Source organism: Neovison vison, chromosome 1, assembly GCF_020171115.1.
Source record: "Neovison vison isolate M4711 chromosome 1, ASM_NN_V1, whole genome shotgun sequence".
Classification (NCBI taxonomy): domain Eukaryota; kingdom Metazoa; phylum Chordata; class Mammalia; order Carnivora; family Mustelidae; genus Neogale; species Neogale vison.
In genome coordinates this window covers 216,800,885-216,819,641 of record NC_058091.1, presented here as the reverse complement: position 1 = coordinate 216,819,641, position 18,757 = coordinate 216,800,885, and the positions used below count along the sequence as shown (strand labels likewise).

The window sequence follows — 18,757 nt, the reverse complement described above, 5'->3', positions numbered from 1 at the left end:
CCGTCGAGTGTCCTGCAGGCTCACTGACTTACCTGTCCAGTGAACGTTGGAGTGCTCACTTGCTGACAGGCAGTGTTCTAAGCACTGATGACATAGCAGTAACTGAAATAGCAAAGGCAAAAACCCGCATCTCGAGGAGCTGACTGTTACAGAACTGCCCTCTAGTATTTGTGGAGGGCTGGCACTGTTCTAGGTGTTGGGAATGCTGCTGTGAGCGAAGCAAAGTTGGGGCGTTCATGGCATGCACTGGTCAGTGGTTATGGAGAGGGACATTTCTGGGTGTCGGGAGTGGGTTTTCCCAATTTTATGCACAAGGAAGTGGAAGCACAGAGAGATCACGTAACTTGTCTGAGGTGAGGCAGCTTGCCCAGGTAGTCAGAAGGTCAGGCCCATGTACTCTGACCTCTCAGCCTGTAACCTATCCACCACCCTTAGGTACCAGAACACTCAGCTATATAGTCTTGGGGCTGCTGGTGGAGATGTCTCTCCAGCATTTGCGCGATGGAGAAGTGCAAAATTGGAATCATTGCCTTGAAATGAGCTTTCTTCCACATGACTGACCTGTCTCATAAAGTTCTTACAAGGAAGATTTATGACCCACATGTACAGGCATGCCTTGATGACACACACCAGGCTATAGGCAGACTCTGCTGGAACCTCAGCTCTGCCATGATCTGGCTTCTGGACATGGTGCAGGTTGTTCAGCTGTGTTTCCTTTTGTGCAAAATGATGACTTGGGCGTATCATTTAATACTTCTAGTGAGGCTTAAATGAGCAAATACAGCTAGAGCCCCCGGACTAGTATCTGCCCGTTGATGCTTAGCCACGGGGAAGCATCGTAGCAAAGCTAGCTCGTTACAAGTGCAAGTTGTAACACGTGCTGGGGTGGATTTGGTGGTAATCGTGCATGTGTTGGGATACCGAGACGTAGCTCTTCCTGCCATAGTAACAAGGTGAGCAGATTTTTTTGTTTGAACCGTTCCTTAGATGAAGATGCAGCCCTTCTCTGTGTGCTCTGGGTGAGTGAAATGTGAAGAGGGAGTTGGGTGGGGGAGTCTCCTTCTTTGAGTGTCTCCTGTGAACTATGGGGAAACAAGAGGGCTTTTCCAATGCAAGATTTCCTTTCCAAGAGCCTTCATTTTAAATACTGTAACTGAGTACTTTTTTTTAGAAGTGATGAATATGGTTCCAATGTCTGTCAAGATGCAGGTCCTTTCCACCAGGACGGTTGCTGGGACCTGCAGTGTGGGGATTTCAGGATGGTAATTAGGCTGATCTATGGGGGTGGTTACTAGTTGGACGCGGAGTTCTTATCTTAACCCCACAATGGAATATCCATCCAAGGACTTGATCAGCATTGTTTACCTGAATGTCAAGTATTTTAACATTTTCGAGACAATACAAATCATACCCAGGGAATGTACTTACTTTCCAGCCCTGGGAAGTGATTTGGAATTGTTCATTTCATCTTACAGAACAGCTCAGCTTTTTCTGCGCTTCCTTTAAAGGCTTACTTTGCCAATCTACTTTCTCCTCCTACCCACAGAAGAGAGGGAGTTTCATCATCAAAGGGCCAAGTATAAAAATAGGATATCAAGTTGATATGATGCTCATTTTGTTTGTTCTTGCAATACTGGTGTTTTCTCACACATGAAGATAAATTCTTCTCTTTGCCTCCCCCACCTATCAGGAGAATCTTAGCTTGAGCTGGAAGGAATCTCAGCTTCTTCAGAACTCATCCAGATGTAACAAACTCTGTTCAGATGTACTGTGGATACTGGCTGTAGCTGGGTCACATCAGCAGGCTAGAGGCAAGGACTAGCATTAATGGAGCCTGATTGTATCAGGAGTCTAATACAATTGAAATAAGCTTAAGTTGAAAATATAGCTAAAGAGCTTATTTCCTGAGTTTAAATAGAATCTAAGTGGGAGGTCAGAGGGACAGAAAAGTATTCACAAAATAAAACTGAATGTTGTTTGTATCTTTCCAGTATGACTTGCCTCATTTATTTAAGCAGTTGAGTAAATCAGGGAAATTACCTCATGACCTCAGTGTGAGATGGCATGATTTAAAGCTTTTGCTTATGTGGTAGTTGCAACCAAATTTTTGGGCTGAGCGTCTTTTTTTTTCTGCCCCGTAAGTTCTTCACTGTTGGAGATTTTAAGGGGAGTGGGCGAATGCACACTGGAGATGTCAACAAAACAAACACCAAACAATATTATAAAAACATATTATGCATAGTTACCATATGACCCAGTAATGACACTCCTAGATAGAATGAAAACCTCCTTCTCCATAATAACCTGTATGCAAATGTTCATAGTAGTAGTATTCATAACTGTCAAAAAGCGGGAGCAACCTAAATGTCTGTCGGGAGTGGATCTACAAAATGTGGTCCGTCCATACAGTGGACTGGCATTTGGCAATGAAAAGGAATGAACTACTGATGGATGATAACATGGACAAATCTTAAAAATATTACGTTCTGTGAGAGAATCCCGATACAAAAGACCGCATGTGGTGCGATGCCATTTATAGGAAATATCCAGCACAGACAAATCCATTAAGACTGAAGACTTCATTAAGAATGAAGGTTGGTTGGGGTGCCTGGGTGACTCAGTGGGTTAAGTCTATGCCTTCTGCTCATGTCATGATCCCAGGGTTCTGGGATCAAGCTTCTCATTGGGCTTTCTGCTCAGCAGGAAGCCTGCTTCCCCCCTCTCTCTGCCTGCCTCTCTGCCTACTTGTGATCTCTCTCACTGTCAAAGAAATAAATAAGATCTTAAAAAAAAAAAAAAAAGAATGAAGGTTTGTGGTTGCCTTTGGGGTGGGTTGGGGGCAGCTGGGGAGAAAGGGGTAGTAGGTGTTAATGGGTACAGGGTTTCTTATTGGGGGTAATGTAGATGTTCTCACATTGTGGTAATGATTGCAAAATTCTGAATATGTCAAAAATAATTGAATTGTACACTTTAAATGGGTCATTAGTACATTATACCTTAAAGCTGTTAAAAAATATGCATGTAGAGAAGAAGTATATTCTAAAACATTAACAGTGGTTTTATTTTTTTTCCTTTCTTAATTATTTTTTGTGGCTCAAAAAAAGTGCCACAAGTAATTTAAATTTAAAAAGTTCTTAAAACGGGGCACCTGGTCATGATCTCAGGGTCCTGGGATCGAGTCCCGCATCAGGCTGTCTGCTTGGCAGGGAGCCTGCTTCCTCCTCTCTCTCTGCCTGCCTCTCTGCCTACTTGTGATCTCTCTCTGTCAAATAAATAAAAATCTTTAAAAAAAAGTTAAAACAAGATGTCAAATTCTTTTTGAAAGGATGTAGAGTGCAAGTATGAAAATTACATTTAAATAACCCATTGGGAGTTGCTTTAGGGCAGAAATTTCTTCTCTACCTTGATGTCCTCTCCCTGGCTGATCCTGTGGCTCAGCAGGGACCCAGCAACACTTTTTCACTTTTAATGGACTGTTGGGGCTCACAGACTAATGCGGTTTATGCTGATATTTCTACAGATAATCGCCTTATCCTTTCTCTCAGTCCATATTTATACTGGGGATTCCAAAAGACAGTTTTTTGTTTTGTTTTATTTTATTAATTAATTTATTTATATTTATTTGACAGAGAGAGAGAGAGATCACAAGTAGGCAGAGAGGCAGGCAGAGAGATAGGAAGGGAAGCAGGCTCCCCGCTGAGCAGAGAGCCAGATGTGGGGCTCCATCCCAGGACCCTGAGATCATGACCTGAGCTGAAGGCAGAGGCTTAACCCACTGAGTCACCCAGGTGCCCCCCAAAGATAGTTTTTACCGTATTCCCACTTTTAGGAAAAAATGGAGAAATCAGGATACTGAAACAAAAGGGCCCAGGGTTAAAATAGTCTCTGAGTGAAAGAGTAGGAGAGTTTCTTAAAATTTGTCCCCTTTGCCATTTTAGTTCTCTGGGATTTGTGCATTGTAGATACATAGTAGGATAAAACCCTGAAGTCATAAATTAAAGTTGTTAGAAGGGAAACACCAGTGCCTAATTGGAAAGGAAAGGGTGGTTTGGAGCATTAGCTGGAGGGGTGGGAGGCAGCAAAGGGAAAAGCATTCATCTGTCTGCTCAATCTGGCAGTTCAGAAGTTGTGATAAACAGTGCTGGTATTCAAAGTGTTTCAATTAGTATTTCAAAAAAGCGAACAACTTTTTCTTCCCTGTCCTGACCTAGAGCTTGCCTAATGATTCACTACATCTCATCAGCTCTTTTGGGCCACCAGATTGAGGTGGAGGAGAGAAGCATTTATTCAGTGCCTTTAATATGCTAGGCACTCGCTTGGCACTGGGGATTTAAGGATTGGGCCAAAATCAATTTGGACCCAGCCTTCCCAGAACTCAATCTGCTGAGAGAAAAGGATCCATTCACAGACTCTGCAATGCTCTCAGTCCCTTTGGGCCTTTGTGGAGGAGGCCGCGTGAGCTGAGAGCAGGACCCTCGTTTTTCAGTTGTACGTTTGATGATGCCCTGCCAATCTAACCCTCTTGGGAACTTGATTGTGCACAGTTGAACCTGAACCAGGAATGAAGCAGGAGTAGTTGTCTGGCTGGCTCTCATCATGATTCTTTTTTTTTTTTTTTTTTTTTTTTTTTGCCTCCTTCCTGCGAGGAGTCAGATGACATAGCAAAGGGTAGTTAAGGAGAATACCAACCATCCTGTATTTTCAGTGTGAGCTTTTGCTTTGCCTAAGTGTAGCCTCTGTGGTCCCATTTTTCAAAAAGGGGACGGTAAGACTTAACACAGAGTTGAGATCTATTAGGCTAATCTGTTTCTTAACAAAACCCTGGTAGTAATCTCAGAGCTACTTACCCCTATTGTTTGAAAACCCTGTTTGCTGGTGCAGTGTCACTAGTGAACATGAATATTAGAGATTATTTATTGTTCCATTATAGTTTGGCAATAAGAAAACATGTCTATTAAGTTTGGTAAATCGGATTTAGAAGGGATAATCCTGGGTGGGCCATGCAGGCAAGATTAGTAGGCCTTTAAAACAGAAGAGTTTGAAGTTACTGATATCATTATCTCTGCCCGGAGGTTGCTATAGCAATGAGTGATTTGATTGGTGTTGCAGTGGAGTGAGTGTAAAAGGATCCTAGTCATTTAGCAGAAACTCTCCGAGAGCAATTTGATTAAACTCCGGTCAAATGAGTGCCCAGTTCTTTAAAAGCTCTAGGATGTAGTTGTGTGCTGTCCCAGATTAATTAAAGATACTTTATTACTCTGAATCTATACACTGTCATGAATATTTTTAATAATGCTCGCGTAAAGGTTTAATAGCTTGGAAAGCTATTTTTAAAGTGATGAGGTACAGATTTTATAAACACTTGCCTTCTCTGATATAGTTTGTGGCAAAGTTGCCTTTAATTAGATTATACTTGAAACAAAACAAAAATGCAGTAGATGATACCGAAAACTGTAGGCTGACTGTGCAAACAGTGATATTTTGAGAGGGGCAGGAAGCTGAGCCGTGGTGACACTGCTTCTGTTACTGCAAGCCGGGTTTTCTCAGCTGCTGTAGCCTTCTGCATTAGCACAATCTTGAGCAAAATGTGCTGTTCCTTTTCATCAATGCTCTAGGTACATAATTCTTTAGAAATGCAGAATCCTAAATTCAAGAGCATGTGGCCTGAAACAGCTTTTTTAAAGGGGTATTTTACAGTAGTGAAAAAAAAAAATGTGTGCGACTCTCTTGCTGTTGAGGTTGAAGTTTCTGTGGAAACTTGGGTTCTTGTTACCCTCCCTTTCTTCACCATCTTGGCGCTCTTTTCCCCACCTAGCCAACTTTTTAGGGTTTGGGTATGTGTGTTCAAAACAAAATCCCTTGTATGTTCTACAGGGGCTCCCCATCAATGTCTGCATCTGTGCTATGGGCAGAAAGCTTTATGTTAGGGTTTTGCATTTTGGCACCTGAGGAGCAGTCTTTGGAAGGGTGAAGCTGGTTCATTTTGGCATTCCCAGTGCGGGCCGCGTTGTTCTGCAAACGTTACTCTGCTGCCACCTGGAGGCCTTGTGTGGGATGTGCATCTATAGGTAGGTGGGGGCGCCAGAGAGCAGAAGCTGCCCAGGCTGGGTGTCTGCAGGTCCTTAATCCCTGCTGACATCAGTTGACAGGACCATGTGAAATTTAAGCTATTATTGTTTCATTTTGAACTAAGGGGCTAATAAGGATTATAGATTCAAGAGCAGTAAACTGTGGAGAATAAATACCTCATTATTTGTTGGTAAATGCCCAGGTTCTGTTATGCACATTTTTTTTAATTTTTTTTATAACATATAATGTATTATTAGCCCCAGTGGTACAGGTTTGTGAATCGTCAGGCTTACACACTTCACAGCACTTACCATAGCACATACCCTCCCCAGTGTCATAACCCAACCACCATCTCCACCCCCTCCTCCCCTGGAAACCCTCAGTTTGTTTTGTGAGATTAAGAGTCACTTATGGTTTGTCTCCCTCCGGATCCCATCTGGTTTCATTTTTTCCTTCCCTACCTCCCAACCCCCCACGTTGCCTCTCAAATTCCTCATATCAGGGAGATCATATGATAATTGTCTTTCTCCTATTGACTTATTTCGCTCAGCATAATACCCTCTAGTTCCATCCATATTGTGGCACATGGCAAGATTTCATTTCTTTTGATGGCTGCGTTATGCACATTTAAAGAAAAAAAAAAACCATCAGGACAGTGAGAAAGTTGACACTTCTGCTGTGTCCTTGCCTTACTATGACCTGTCAGGGAAGTACTTTACACTTTTTCTAAGTAAGAACTTGAGTGAACCTCCTAGCTTTGGTGCCTGGCAATAAGAGGAGCTTGAATAAATCTACGGGGTGGTCTGAACTTCAGTTAATTGACTGGCAAAGTGGAGTGGGGACCTATCTAGGTAAACTAGGGGATATTCCCCAGAACTGGCACTAGGCAGGGCAGCTGAGGGCTCCAGAGGAGGCCCTGGGCCCGGTATATTCATACACTTGTTGGTAAAGTTTCTTAGCTATCTGCCCTTGCTGGGAGTGTCCAGTGCTTATTTTCCTCAACCCCAAACCTGCTTTTGGGGGTTAAATATCAACAACAGTGGCTCTTATTAATGGGCAACTCGGTGGGAAAAGAACCAGTCCAGACCCGGAGAAAAATACCCCTTAAATGAGCCTTCCTGTTTAGCCTGGAACATCCTGACCACTAATATTTCCAGGAAAGCCTTTATTCAGAAGAAGGGTACCCAGTGTGCTTGGGGCCTGTCCGTGCTCAGCCCAGCGGTCTCTGCGGTGGGAGCCAAAGGGTTGTGTGGGTGTTGCGGACTTGGATGTCCGAGGAAAGGCCAGACCTTGTCTGGAATGAATTATGCCCTTTTGAAACATGAAATCTGTGGTATTTTAGGAACTAGACATGTGGGATATCCTCAGGTAGGTACCAGTCATGTTCTTAAAATCTCTGCTATTTTGAAGAGCCTTTATTCTGTGAGCAGCCTTCCTTTTGAATCAGGGGCATTTGTTGATTTAATGATTTTTTTTTCCCCCCTCAGGATTTCCTGCAAGAGGTCCTGGGCTTGTTTACCTCTCGGTTCACACAAATATTACCAGAGTGTGGCAGTTGGGCTGTCACATATTCTGTGGAGAGTTGATTTTTAAGAAGCCTAATCTAGGCTAGCTCCTCAAAGACAGCTCCTGGGGCAATTCATGAATAATTGTTGTTTACTTTTTGGGTTTTCTTTCCTTTTTTTTTTCTTTTTAATGAAAGCTCCTATCAGATCCTGATGAGGATCATTCCTTTTGCAGAGATTAAGAATTTGGCAACCAGCAGATCATCACCTGAAAAGGAGAATGTAAAGGTAAGGATTCTCTGCCCCTCTTTCTTTTTGGAACTTTCCCCCAGAGCTGCTGTAGAAGTGAAGATCTAGTGGTAAGAAAAAAAATCTACTTCCCCTCCCCCATGAAAAAATCAAAAACAAACCTCCAAAAGGGTAGACCATGTCACGTTCAGAATAACTTGAAATTTTTATTTACTTATTTATTTATTTTAAAAAATTTTAAAAAAGGTATGATTTTTGTTTTTGTTTTTGTTTTTTTTAGTCACCATAAAATACATCATTAGTTTCAGAATGACTTGAATTTTCAGTCTCTTTTCTTTATGACCCAAGCTGGATGTCTTTCTGGATTGCACTTGTATATATGCAAGATGGTTATACACATTTTCCAAAACAAGTTTTTCTTTAAAGATGCATAGCTCCAGATGTTTGCCAGCAGTGTGGCTGCAGGAGTATGCCCGGGAGACGGCCTCTGGGAAGAAGGACCTCGGGAGGACTTCCTCGTGGGGCAGGTCCTTCCCTTCATAGCTCTTGAATAATACGAATTAAGTACAAAACTAGTTTTGTTGATGTGTGGCAAGACATGTGACATGTCTTCATTGATATTTTCTGAGGTGGCTTTTCATGAGTTGATAAAAATCAACAGAATTGGGGCCCATAAGTAAATTTTGTTAAAACCCTGCCTGACTTTATCTCTTCCAGCACATGGAAAACCTGGTGGTTCAACCAAATGAACACGGAGATCGGGACCGTCTAGATTTGGGTATGTTCCAAAAGAGCACTTTCCCCTGTACTCCTCAGAGTATGCCAGTCCTGGGTATAAAGAGGACTGGAAGAAAAGAAATTTTTAAATAAAACCTTCCTTCCTGGGAGCTTTGTCTAGCTTTTGAAACCAACACAGATACATTTTTGTTGCAGCAGCAGTTAAAATACTCTGAGTTCAAGGGTTGAGGATTCACTTACAATCCTTTGAAAAACAAGTCGAGACAAAGCAATAAAGGCTTTGCCTGACCAGTTGACCTCTGAGCTGGACTCTGTCTTGGGACTAGTCTTGTGTTAGTTACCTCGTAACTTCTCTGAGGTAGGTACCAGCTTCATTTTCTGGTGAAGTGACCGAGGCCCCTGGCAGACAGCAGGTGGTGGAACTGAGACTCCTAACTCCCTTCCTCCTGAAACCTCAGGCTTACTGCTATCCCATTTTGATGCCCAGTTGGGGGCGCCCTTGGAGCTGAGCAGATGACACCGAGGAAGGACCAGATGTTGTCACTGGGTGTGGGTTGGGGCACCAGGAGATCCCTTGGCAGGGTGACCGTGATTTTTCCCCAGGACTGGACGTTCTCATCTGCCCACACATTCTAGGTCACATCTCCTGAGGACATATCCCCAGAGCTCCTTGGCCACTTGCTAGTTCTCGGGGGCTAACCTGGACCCCATAGTTTCCCTTTGAGTTCAAGCCTGAGGAAGCTGTTGGAGGCTGGAGGCACATAAACTGGGCCATCAGCTGATGTCTCCTGTGGGCCCGTGGGTGGTCTGTGCAGACCTCTGGGGCTGAGTGGAAGTGAGTGGGGTGGTGGTGGTCGTGGTGGTGGAGGAGTGCTCAGGCTGATGTAAAAGGAGGAAGAACAAGATGATCCCCAGGGTGAGTTTAATAGTGGGGGTGGTGCTGGGCCTGGGAAGTTCGTGGCGCACGGGTCTCACTGGAGGCCAGTGGAGTGTCTTTGGCACATTTGGCAGGCACAGGCAGAGCAGTGACAACATGGCAGGGGGGGGATCATGAAGAATAAAGCAGGGTGAGGAGGAAGCACCACCATCAGCGTCCATTGACTGTATGGCTGGTAGCTTGGCTCCAAGCCAGTGGTGTTTGCCCAACCTCCTTAAACGAGGTACTAATACCGAAATTGAAATAGAAACTTAGACTCCACAAAGCGATTTGCACACTTTTACCATTTCTGCTATATAAGGTAAGGGGAATAATGTACTTCCAGAAGAGGGGAAGAGGAAGGAGCAATGACAGCAAACACCTCCGTTTGAATGACTCTAGTAGGCCATTAAATCCAGGAGCAGAGCTGTTGCTCACGCATACAGGATGTCTCATCTACAGATTGCATCGTGCCCTGAGGAATGTTAGCTTTGAAGAATGTTTACCGAGACAAATTGCTGGCGGGGGTGGGGTGGGGGGAGAAGTGTTAGCTGTTACAAGTATTACATAGGACGATTTTAATTTTCACTGTTAAAAACTCCATTCTCAAACTGGTACATTTGCTGGGCAGGAAGGCCCGTGGTAAGGAGAGTGTAGTAGCCTGCCCGAGACCGTGTGTTTTGTTAGTAGCATCATTGTGTCTGAGGAGGACCATAATATATGATTTGAGACAAACTCCTGTGACTTTAATCCCCAGCGAGTTATGAAAAGGGCCACGAGTGATTGTTCCTTGAAAAGGAAAAAGAAAAAGAAAAAAGCTAACATTGGCTTTTTTCTTCATTTAATCTTTTTGGATTGAAAAAAGTTACCTGACTTTATGCTAAGAAAATGGTAATCGATTTTAAAAGAACCTTCTGGGACAGAACAAGACAGGAGGCAGTAAGCAGTAGTTGGATGATACACTGGATTCTGGAAATGGAAACAGCTTTTCCACAAGGCCACTTCTAAACTGCTGTGATATTTTATGTGTGTGTACATTCCACTCAGTCTCCAAGGACATGCTGATAAATGTGGGGTTGAGGTTAATTTCTTTGCTGACTTGTATTATTCAGAATGGTATGATGTTGGTTTAGCATGCTCTCATAAACAACATCAGTGCTGTTCCAGTAGAACTTTTTTTATATCTGTACTATTCAAAATGGTAGCCGGTAGCCACGTATGTCTACTGTGTGTGTGATGTGTGATTAGTGTGGCTGAGGAATTAACTTATAACTTTAGTTTATTACCCTGGAAGTTCCCTGTGCTCTGTTAACCACCAGAGCATTAAAAATCCTACTGGCCATTAGTTCACACACTGAAAAGAACTGTTGATTGCAGAGATGATGTCTTGGGTGGATAACAGCTAGTAAGCTCATCCAAGCCAGTGCCTCTGAAGCACCTCAGCGCGTAGTAAGGGGACATGCAGGAGTGATAGCTCTGCTCTCTGTGGATGCTGGAAGAGCCTCAGAGGGGAGAATATCAGTTGAAGGCCTGCGATCCAGTACTGGTACTATGAGACTGCAGACTAGAACTTCTCATTGTGTGCTTCCTTGACATTGTAGGCATGTAGAATGGAGAGAGAGGGCCAAGCATTTGGAGGATATGAATTTAGAAAACATAGATGAGATGGGTCAGTAGAGAAATGAAGAAGGAAGAAAGGGTCCATTTGGCTCAAGTCTGCAGGACTAAATAGGATTAAAAAATAGAAGTTCAGTAGTGGGCCCCTACAAATACTGTGCCAAGGAGAAGGGGTGTGGACATCAAGCACGAGCAAGGGGGCAGGTGTAGGAATATGGAGGGATGGTGAGCTTCAGCTGCCTTCTTGGAATCCCACCCGTAAATGAAGATACATAAAACCATCATTGGGTCAGCCAAGTGGCAAATGGCTTGATACGTTGCTGTCTTGTAAACTCTACTTTGAAAGCGTTGAATTTGAAAAAGTAGAACTATGTGCCTCGTTAGAAATGAAGACTTCAGTTAAAAGTGAAGTTTGTCCTTGAGGACTGGGAAACAAGAGTGCCATTGTGGCAGGTGGATTACAGAAGCTCCTGGAAGGTGACCCTTGTGCTATCTTAGCAAGTGATACTCCAGGGTGTGATGAAGTTATGTGTGTCAGACCAGATTTGGTGACACTACCGATGTTGATTTTCCTGCAATAATTTATTCACCACTTCCTGCATTGGACAAAAGGTGGCTTGGAACTTACCTACCTATAGCCGTACATTGTGTGACTATTTGGATGGAAGAAAATGAAGGATTGGTGAAGCAGATTGGTTAAAACAAGAACCATGTGAGCATGTTTTAACTTTTCTCAAGCGGCAAGATAGGAGGGAGGTAGAGACATGAGGGGAGGTGGTGATGGAATTGGCTGGCATCCTGGTTCTGTGCTTGGGAAGACCCAGTACCTTGCAGCTCTGGGCAGGAAGCATGGCTGAATCTACTACCCTAGGTTTGGCTGGCAGAGAGTGGGCCAGAGATTTTATATAGAATATTGTACCAAAATAAGACTTATGGAAAAAATAATCTTTTTATGTTGTGGAAGCAATAAATGCTCACAGTAATAAGACTGGGAATTTTAGAAACCATAGGAAAAGAGAAAACACTCCTATAGTTTGCCCGCCCAAAGAAGCTCCCTATTGTGTATTACCTACCAGTATTTTTGGATGCATCTATTTTTTACATTGTTGTGATCATGTAAGCAATAGAATTTTGTGTCCTGCTTTATTCATTTAGCATTATATGCCATAAGTAAGTTCCGTTTTAGTAGGTCGCTTAAACTGATTCTCTACATTTTTCTACAGAAGATACGACTTACTTTTTTTTCTAAGAAGGGGGAAATGTCTTAGATTTTGTCATTAAGTATTTATCAGTGAGAAGAAAATCTCTTCTTTTTATAATATGTATTGTTTCATCGCTTCTCGGCCTTTTGGCTAAGATCAAGTATAGTATCTGTTCTTATCAGTTTAATATAATATGTATTGTTTGATTTTATAGACTGACCCAATTTTCAGTATATGCGGAGGTTCAAACCCCAATTATTCTTTAATACTTTGGGTCTCTTCATTGCTATTACTGTTGGTTACTTATATGTAACATGAGAAAAAATATTTTAATCTTTTCGTTAGTAGGTGTTGGGGCCTGGGAGGCGTGGGTGACAAGGAGACAGATGAACCAAAGCTGGTGGGGAAAGAAACCTGACCTGATATCCAAAAAATGATCTGGAACAATCATGAAGAGAAGGAAGCAGAAATAGAAGTGATCGGTCGGAGGTGGAAGATTTCAGATTGCTTCACCTAGATAGCACAGACTTTCAGGACTACAGAAAAGACCCAGAAGGAGAAACAAACGTGCTGCATAGGAAGCTTAGGAAAAAATGTTTGTTAGTAAACAGAAGCTGGAAGGAAATCGTTGGAAGATCCAGAGGATCAGCCCCCCAGAACAGAATGTTTGGTGGAGTCCAAACTACTTTTTTGGGATCCCTGTTTGTGGATCTATCTGAGAGAGGTCTAAGCCCATGAATTTCAGTGGTAAGATACATGGAGACTGTGTAGTCAGTCCTGTTGGTTTGGTGTAAACCACCAAAAAATAGGGCTAATTGGGTTAGTCTTTTCTCTCTTATATTAACTAAAAGTTTAGAAATGAAATTAATGCTGCTAGGTTATACAGACATATAAAACAGCACTTTTAAGTTGTTTGTGGGAAGAGTTTTGAGATGATTCCAAACAGCAGGGAATCTTAAGATCTAGCACCCGTGGGACCCCTGGGTGGCTCAGTCAGTTAAGCATCTGCCTTCAGCTCAGGTCATGACCCCAGGGTCCTGGGATCAAGTCCTGCAAGGTGCCTGCTTCTCCCTCTGCCTGCCTTTTCCCGTGCTTGGGCTTTCTCGCTCTCTCTCTGACAAATAAATGCATAAATCTTAAAAAAAAAAAAAATCTAGGACCCATGTCAGTAGAAGTGGGCCCTCTGTTGGCTGTTATTTAATAACACATGTGTGTCTATGTTGAGATTTCAAGAATGTTAAATGAAACATGAAGGAATATTTAAAAAGTGTCAGGGAGAAGGGAACTTAGCAGTGCTCTCAACCATCTGAAAAAGAAGTTTTGAAGTCTGATTTTTGGCACATCTTTCTCCCCCAGGCTACAGAATCTTCTATGGATTCCTTGGGGGGAGGCAGTTTTCATTTCTTTACCACAAGCCCAAGCTTATCAGTGATTTGATTTTGAAATAAAGGGGCTGGGGCTACGAATGGAGAAACATCCCAAGACCATGGGGAATTCAAAGTCATTTGGGACTCGTATTCCTTCTGCTGACTTCCATGAAATTTCCTTACTATACTTGCTGAGGTTTTAAACATTGTTTTTGGTAGAAGAAATTACTGGCTTACTGGAATTCTGCTGAGTGTTACAAACTCTGGGTCTTTTACCATCAGTGTTCTGCCTGTTCTATTTGTGGCTTCATTGTTTGGACATATTCTTCTTGTGCAAGGTGAATAAAGCATTCTTCTTTATATTAATTAATTAATTAATTAAAGATTTAATTTATTTGATAGAGATCACAAGTGGACAGAGAGGCAGGCAGAGAGAGGCGGGGGAAGCAGGCTCCCCGCAGAGCAGCGAGCCCAATGTGGGGCTCCATCCCAGGACCCTGGGATCATGACCTGAGCCTAAGGCAGAGGCTTTAACTCACTGAGCCACCCAGGCGCCCCCAAGCTTAATTTCTGAAATGTAACTGGGGTGGGGGGATGGCAGTTTTTTTCTCTGAATTTTAAATTTTGGGTTTTTTTTTTCCATTTTATTTTTTCATTGTGGTAAGTGTACTCTTTAATCCCCATCCCCTGTTTCACCCATCCCTCTACCCACCTCCCCTCCAGTAACCAACAGTTCCCTATAATTAAGAGTCTTTCTTGGTTTCTTTCTTTTTTCCTTTGGTTGTTTGTTTTGTTTTGTTTTTTGCTTGTTTGTGTCGTTTCTTAGATCCCACGTACGAATGAGATCATACAGTATTTGTCTTTCTCTGACTTGCTTTGTTTAGCATCACACTCTTTAGCTCCATCCATGTTGTTGCAAATGGAAAAATTTCATTCTTTTTTTGTTTTTTAAGATTTTTATTTATTTATTTGACAAACAGAGATCACAGGTAGGCAAAGAGGCAGGCAGAGAGAGGAGGAAGCAGGCTCTCCTTTGAGCAGTGAGCCTGACACAGGACTCGATCCCATGACCCTGAGACCATGACCTGAGCTGAAGGCAGAGGCTCTAACCGACTGAGCCACCCAGGTGCTCCAAAATTTCATTCTTTTTTATGGCTGGATAATAATCCATTGTGTTTGCATACTACATCTTCTTGATCCATTCATCAGTCAGTGGCCATTTAGGCTGCTTCCATGTTTTGGCCATGTAGATAATGCTACTCTAAACATCAGGGTGCGTGTATTCCTTTGAATTAGTGTTTTTGTATTTCGAGGTAAATACCAGGGTGATTGCTCAGCTATAGTGTAGTTTGAGTTTTAATTTTTTGAGGAACAAGCATACCTTTCCAGAGTGGCTGCACCAGGTTGGATTCCCACCAACAGTGAACAAGAGTTCCTTTTTCTCCACAACCTCACCAACATTTGCTGTTCCTTGTGTTTTTGATTTTAGCCATTCCAGTGGGTGTGAGGTGGTATCTCACTGTGGTTCTGATTTGCATTTCCCTGATGATGAATGATACTGAGGACCTCTCTTGGTCATATGTATCTCTTCTTTGGAGAAATGTCTGTTCATGTCTTCTGCTCATTTTTTAATTGGGTTGTTTTTGGGTGTTCAGTTATATCCTATAGATACTAACCCTTTATTGGAAATGTCGTTTACAAATATCTTCTCTAATTCCGTAAGTTGCCTTTCAGTTTTGTGAGGTCTCCTTCACTGTGCAGAAATTTTTTGTTTTGATATAGTCCCAAATAGTTTGTTTTTTTTTCCCCTTGCCTCAAGAGACATAACTAGAAAAATGTTGCTATGTCTGATGTCAGAGAGATAACTGCCTCTGCTCTTTTCAAGGATTTTTGTGGCTTCAGGTCTCAGATTGAGGTCTTTAACCCACTTTGAGTTTGTTTTTGTATGTGATGGAAGAAAGTGTTAGTTTCATTCTTTGCATGTGGCTGTCCAGTTTTCCCAACATAATTTGTTAAAGAAGCCATCTTTTCCTCATTACATATGAATTCTAAATTTTGATTCTCCAAACTGAGATCCTCAAGTCCAGATAAACTAGCTTAGTGAATGAGTAAATCACATAGGCTCCATCCCGAAAGATTCTATTTTGATGTTTAAGTCAAATGATTATGTTACAAAATTCAGACAAAAATAAAATACTAAGGAAACTACTAATTTATAAAACATGAAACAAATGAAAAATAGGACATATGTTCTATAAAGAGTATTTAAAATTTTTACATAGAAATTTAAAATTCCAGCCACAGATTTCTTCCCCTTTTCTTGTGCTGAAATCCTTGAGTATACCAGTGTGTCTAGATATTTAATGAAGGAATTGCTCTCACAGAAGAATCACTGGGTTCAGGGCTTGGTAGCAGTGTGTAAGTGTGCTTATGTGAGTTTAGGCTTGCTCTTTTTTGAGTACTGGTGGTTAATCTCTTGGAAGGGACTTCAGGGCAGTTAAGTTAGAGCTTTTGTTCCCAGGCATGAAAGCTAACAATTTATTTGGACAAATTGGTTTAACTTTTAGAGTGGCTAATTGAGAAGACATTGTTAAGAAATATGGCCCCTTACTTCAGCCATGAGCAAGAAAGCCAAATGGAATTTATTCTTCATAGTATGAGATTTTGTGGAAGGATGTGTATGAGCTAATGTATAGAGAAGTGGTACCATCGCAAATTGAACAGGAGATCCAGTACTAAATGTGGTTCTTTATAATAATCAAAATAACAAAAAAATCACAGAGTAAAGCTAACATTATCTAGAACTTAAGTAGAAGACTGAGTGAGCTAGCTGGGTTTCATCCATGCTCTTGAGATTTATCTGCCAATAAGATTTCTGTGATCTCACTGAGGTAGACGTTCCTACCCTCTGGGTCACATGGGAGCCTCTCACCGGGGTTGCCTCCTGGGAACCTATTAACTACAAGAGACACTATTTGTTTGTGAAAAATTAAAATTTGTTTCAGCACATCTTTTAATGTCTAATTAGCTTTGTCAGAGCTACACAGTTACTTCACATAATACCTTAGGCAAAAGAAAATGGACTTTTATGCATAACTTGAATTCTGTGTATATGATAAAGTGATGCAGTCTTTTAGTATGAATTCCACAAACATCCATCGAGGGAACATAGATTCTGTACTTTTTGCCTCATCCTTTAAATTTTTTTTGAGTTTTATTTTTAGAACAGATTTCAGTTTTATAGAAAAATTATAAAGATACTTTGGAGAATTCCCATATGTCCGTCTTCTCCTATTAACATATACTATGGTGCCTTTGTTCAAATGAGTTAACCAGTATTGATATATTATTATTGACTAAAGTCCATACTTTATTTAGATTTCCTTAGATTTATCTAATTTCCATTTTGTGTCCTAGGATCTTCTCCAGGATACCATATTATATTACCATGTTTCCTTAGGCTCCTCTTGGCAGTGAGAATTTCTCAGACTTTACATGTTTTTAATTATCTCGACAGTTTTAGGACTACTGGTCAGATATTTTGTACAATGCTATTTTTATGATGTGTTCCCCATCATTATATTGGGGTTATGGGTTTGGGAGGAAGACCACAGAGGTAGAATGCCATTTTCATCCTATCAATGGTCTATGCCATCAACATTACTTCAAACTGTTAATGATGACCTTGATTAGTGGTGGAGGTAGGGTCAGCTTTCTTCACTGTAAAGTTACTCTTCCTTACTACTCTTTGCATACTCTTTGGAAAGATGTGCAGGCCATACTTTAGGGGTGGAGTGTCCTCTGTATACTTTCTTGTGGGCAAATAAAACTGGAAACTCTTCTGTGTGGGAGACTTAGACTTCCCCATCTGTTTCTTCAGTCATTTATGTCACTGTGCATTCATGGGTATTTGACACTTTGCATAGTAATTTAACACTGCTCTGTTTGTTGTTGAGAAGTGGTCTAGCTTTGGCAATGGGGAATTCTTTTAGTTGGCTTCCTTGTCATTTGCACACATTCCCATTATAGTGGGTTTTGGTGGTGTTGTTTGTTTGTTTTAGAGAGGTGAGAGTATTCTTTATGATACTCTAATGGTAGTTCCATGGCACTGCATTTGTCAAAACTCAGGGAACTTTATGGCACCTAAGTAAACTTCAATGTGTGCAAATTTAAAAAAATGAAGTTGGAGGATCCTTTGATGGAAGCAGAATGTGACAAAACAATCTAATTACTAAAAATGGATGAGTTTCCTCATTGTAAGATGTGAAATTTTCAGACCTCAGTAACTTTGGAAATGAGATAGCGTCTGTAAGAATAAGGGCAAATTAATGTGCATAAGCACTGTCCTTTAGGTGAGGAAGTTGTTTCTCGCAGGGATACAGGTTAACAATTTTTATACTACTGTAAAAGTGCACTGGAAATGAATATTTAAGCAAATGGGTTATAGACATTATCCTTACGTTGGAGTGGGTGGGAGTTGGTAGATAACGAAGGGGAGGAGGCTAGAATGTTCTGTGTGGTGATGAATTAGAGTTGGCCACATTAGTATGCACACATGATTAGTTAACATAGATATGTGGGGTTGCATATAGAAATACTTGTAGATAAGTGTATATAAATAGGTCAGGGCACTTGCGGAGCTATTTCCTTAATCTGTTCATTGAAAGGGCCTAGAAGTAATGATACTCTAGTAGCATATATTACAAGATCAGCCACCCATGGGGCCCCTGGGTGGCTCAGTGGGTTAAGCCTCTGCCTTCAGCTCAGGTCATGATCTCAGGGTCCTGGGACTGAGTCCCACATCGGACTCTCTGCTCGATGGGGAGCCTGCTTCTCCCCTCTCTCTGCCTACTTATCATCGCTCTCTCTCTCTCTCTCTCTCTCTCTCTCTGTGTCAAATAAATAAATAAAAATCTTAAAAAAAAAAAAAAAGATCAGCCACTCTTAATTTCAAATTGAGATGATCTATTACATTTTGTGGGAATTTTAGCCTCCGAACTTTGGAATTGATAGATTTGAGTTCACGTTAAGACTAAGTTTTTTGCTCCTTTTATATCTCCTGGTTCACTTTTATGCATGTGAATGACCATATAC

General features: G+C 41.6%; 1 protein-coding gene and 1 pseudogene across 3 annotated transcripts in view; both read left to right on the top strand.

Annotated features, from left to right (window-relative positions):
* Positions 1-18,757, top strand: part of ARHGEF28 (Rho guanine nucleotide exchange factor 28) — a 319,328-nt gene that overhangs the window by 170,283 nt on the left and 130,288 nt on the right. For all 3 annotated transcript variants that reach the window (XM_044267188.1, XM_044267215.1, XM_044267206.1), the window contains exons 8-9: positions 7,810-7,862; positions 8,541-8,601. In XM_044267188.1, the coding sequence (XP_044123123.1) occupies positions 7,810-7,862; positions 8,541-8,601 (114 nt within the window). The remainder of the gene's footprint in view (positions 1-7,809; positions 7,863-8,540; positions 8,602-18,757) is intronic.
* Positions 12,427-12,521, top strand: LOC122896824 (annotated as a pseudogene).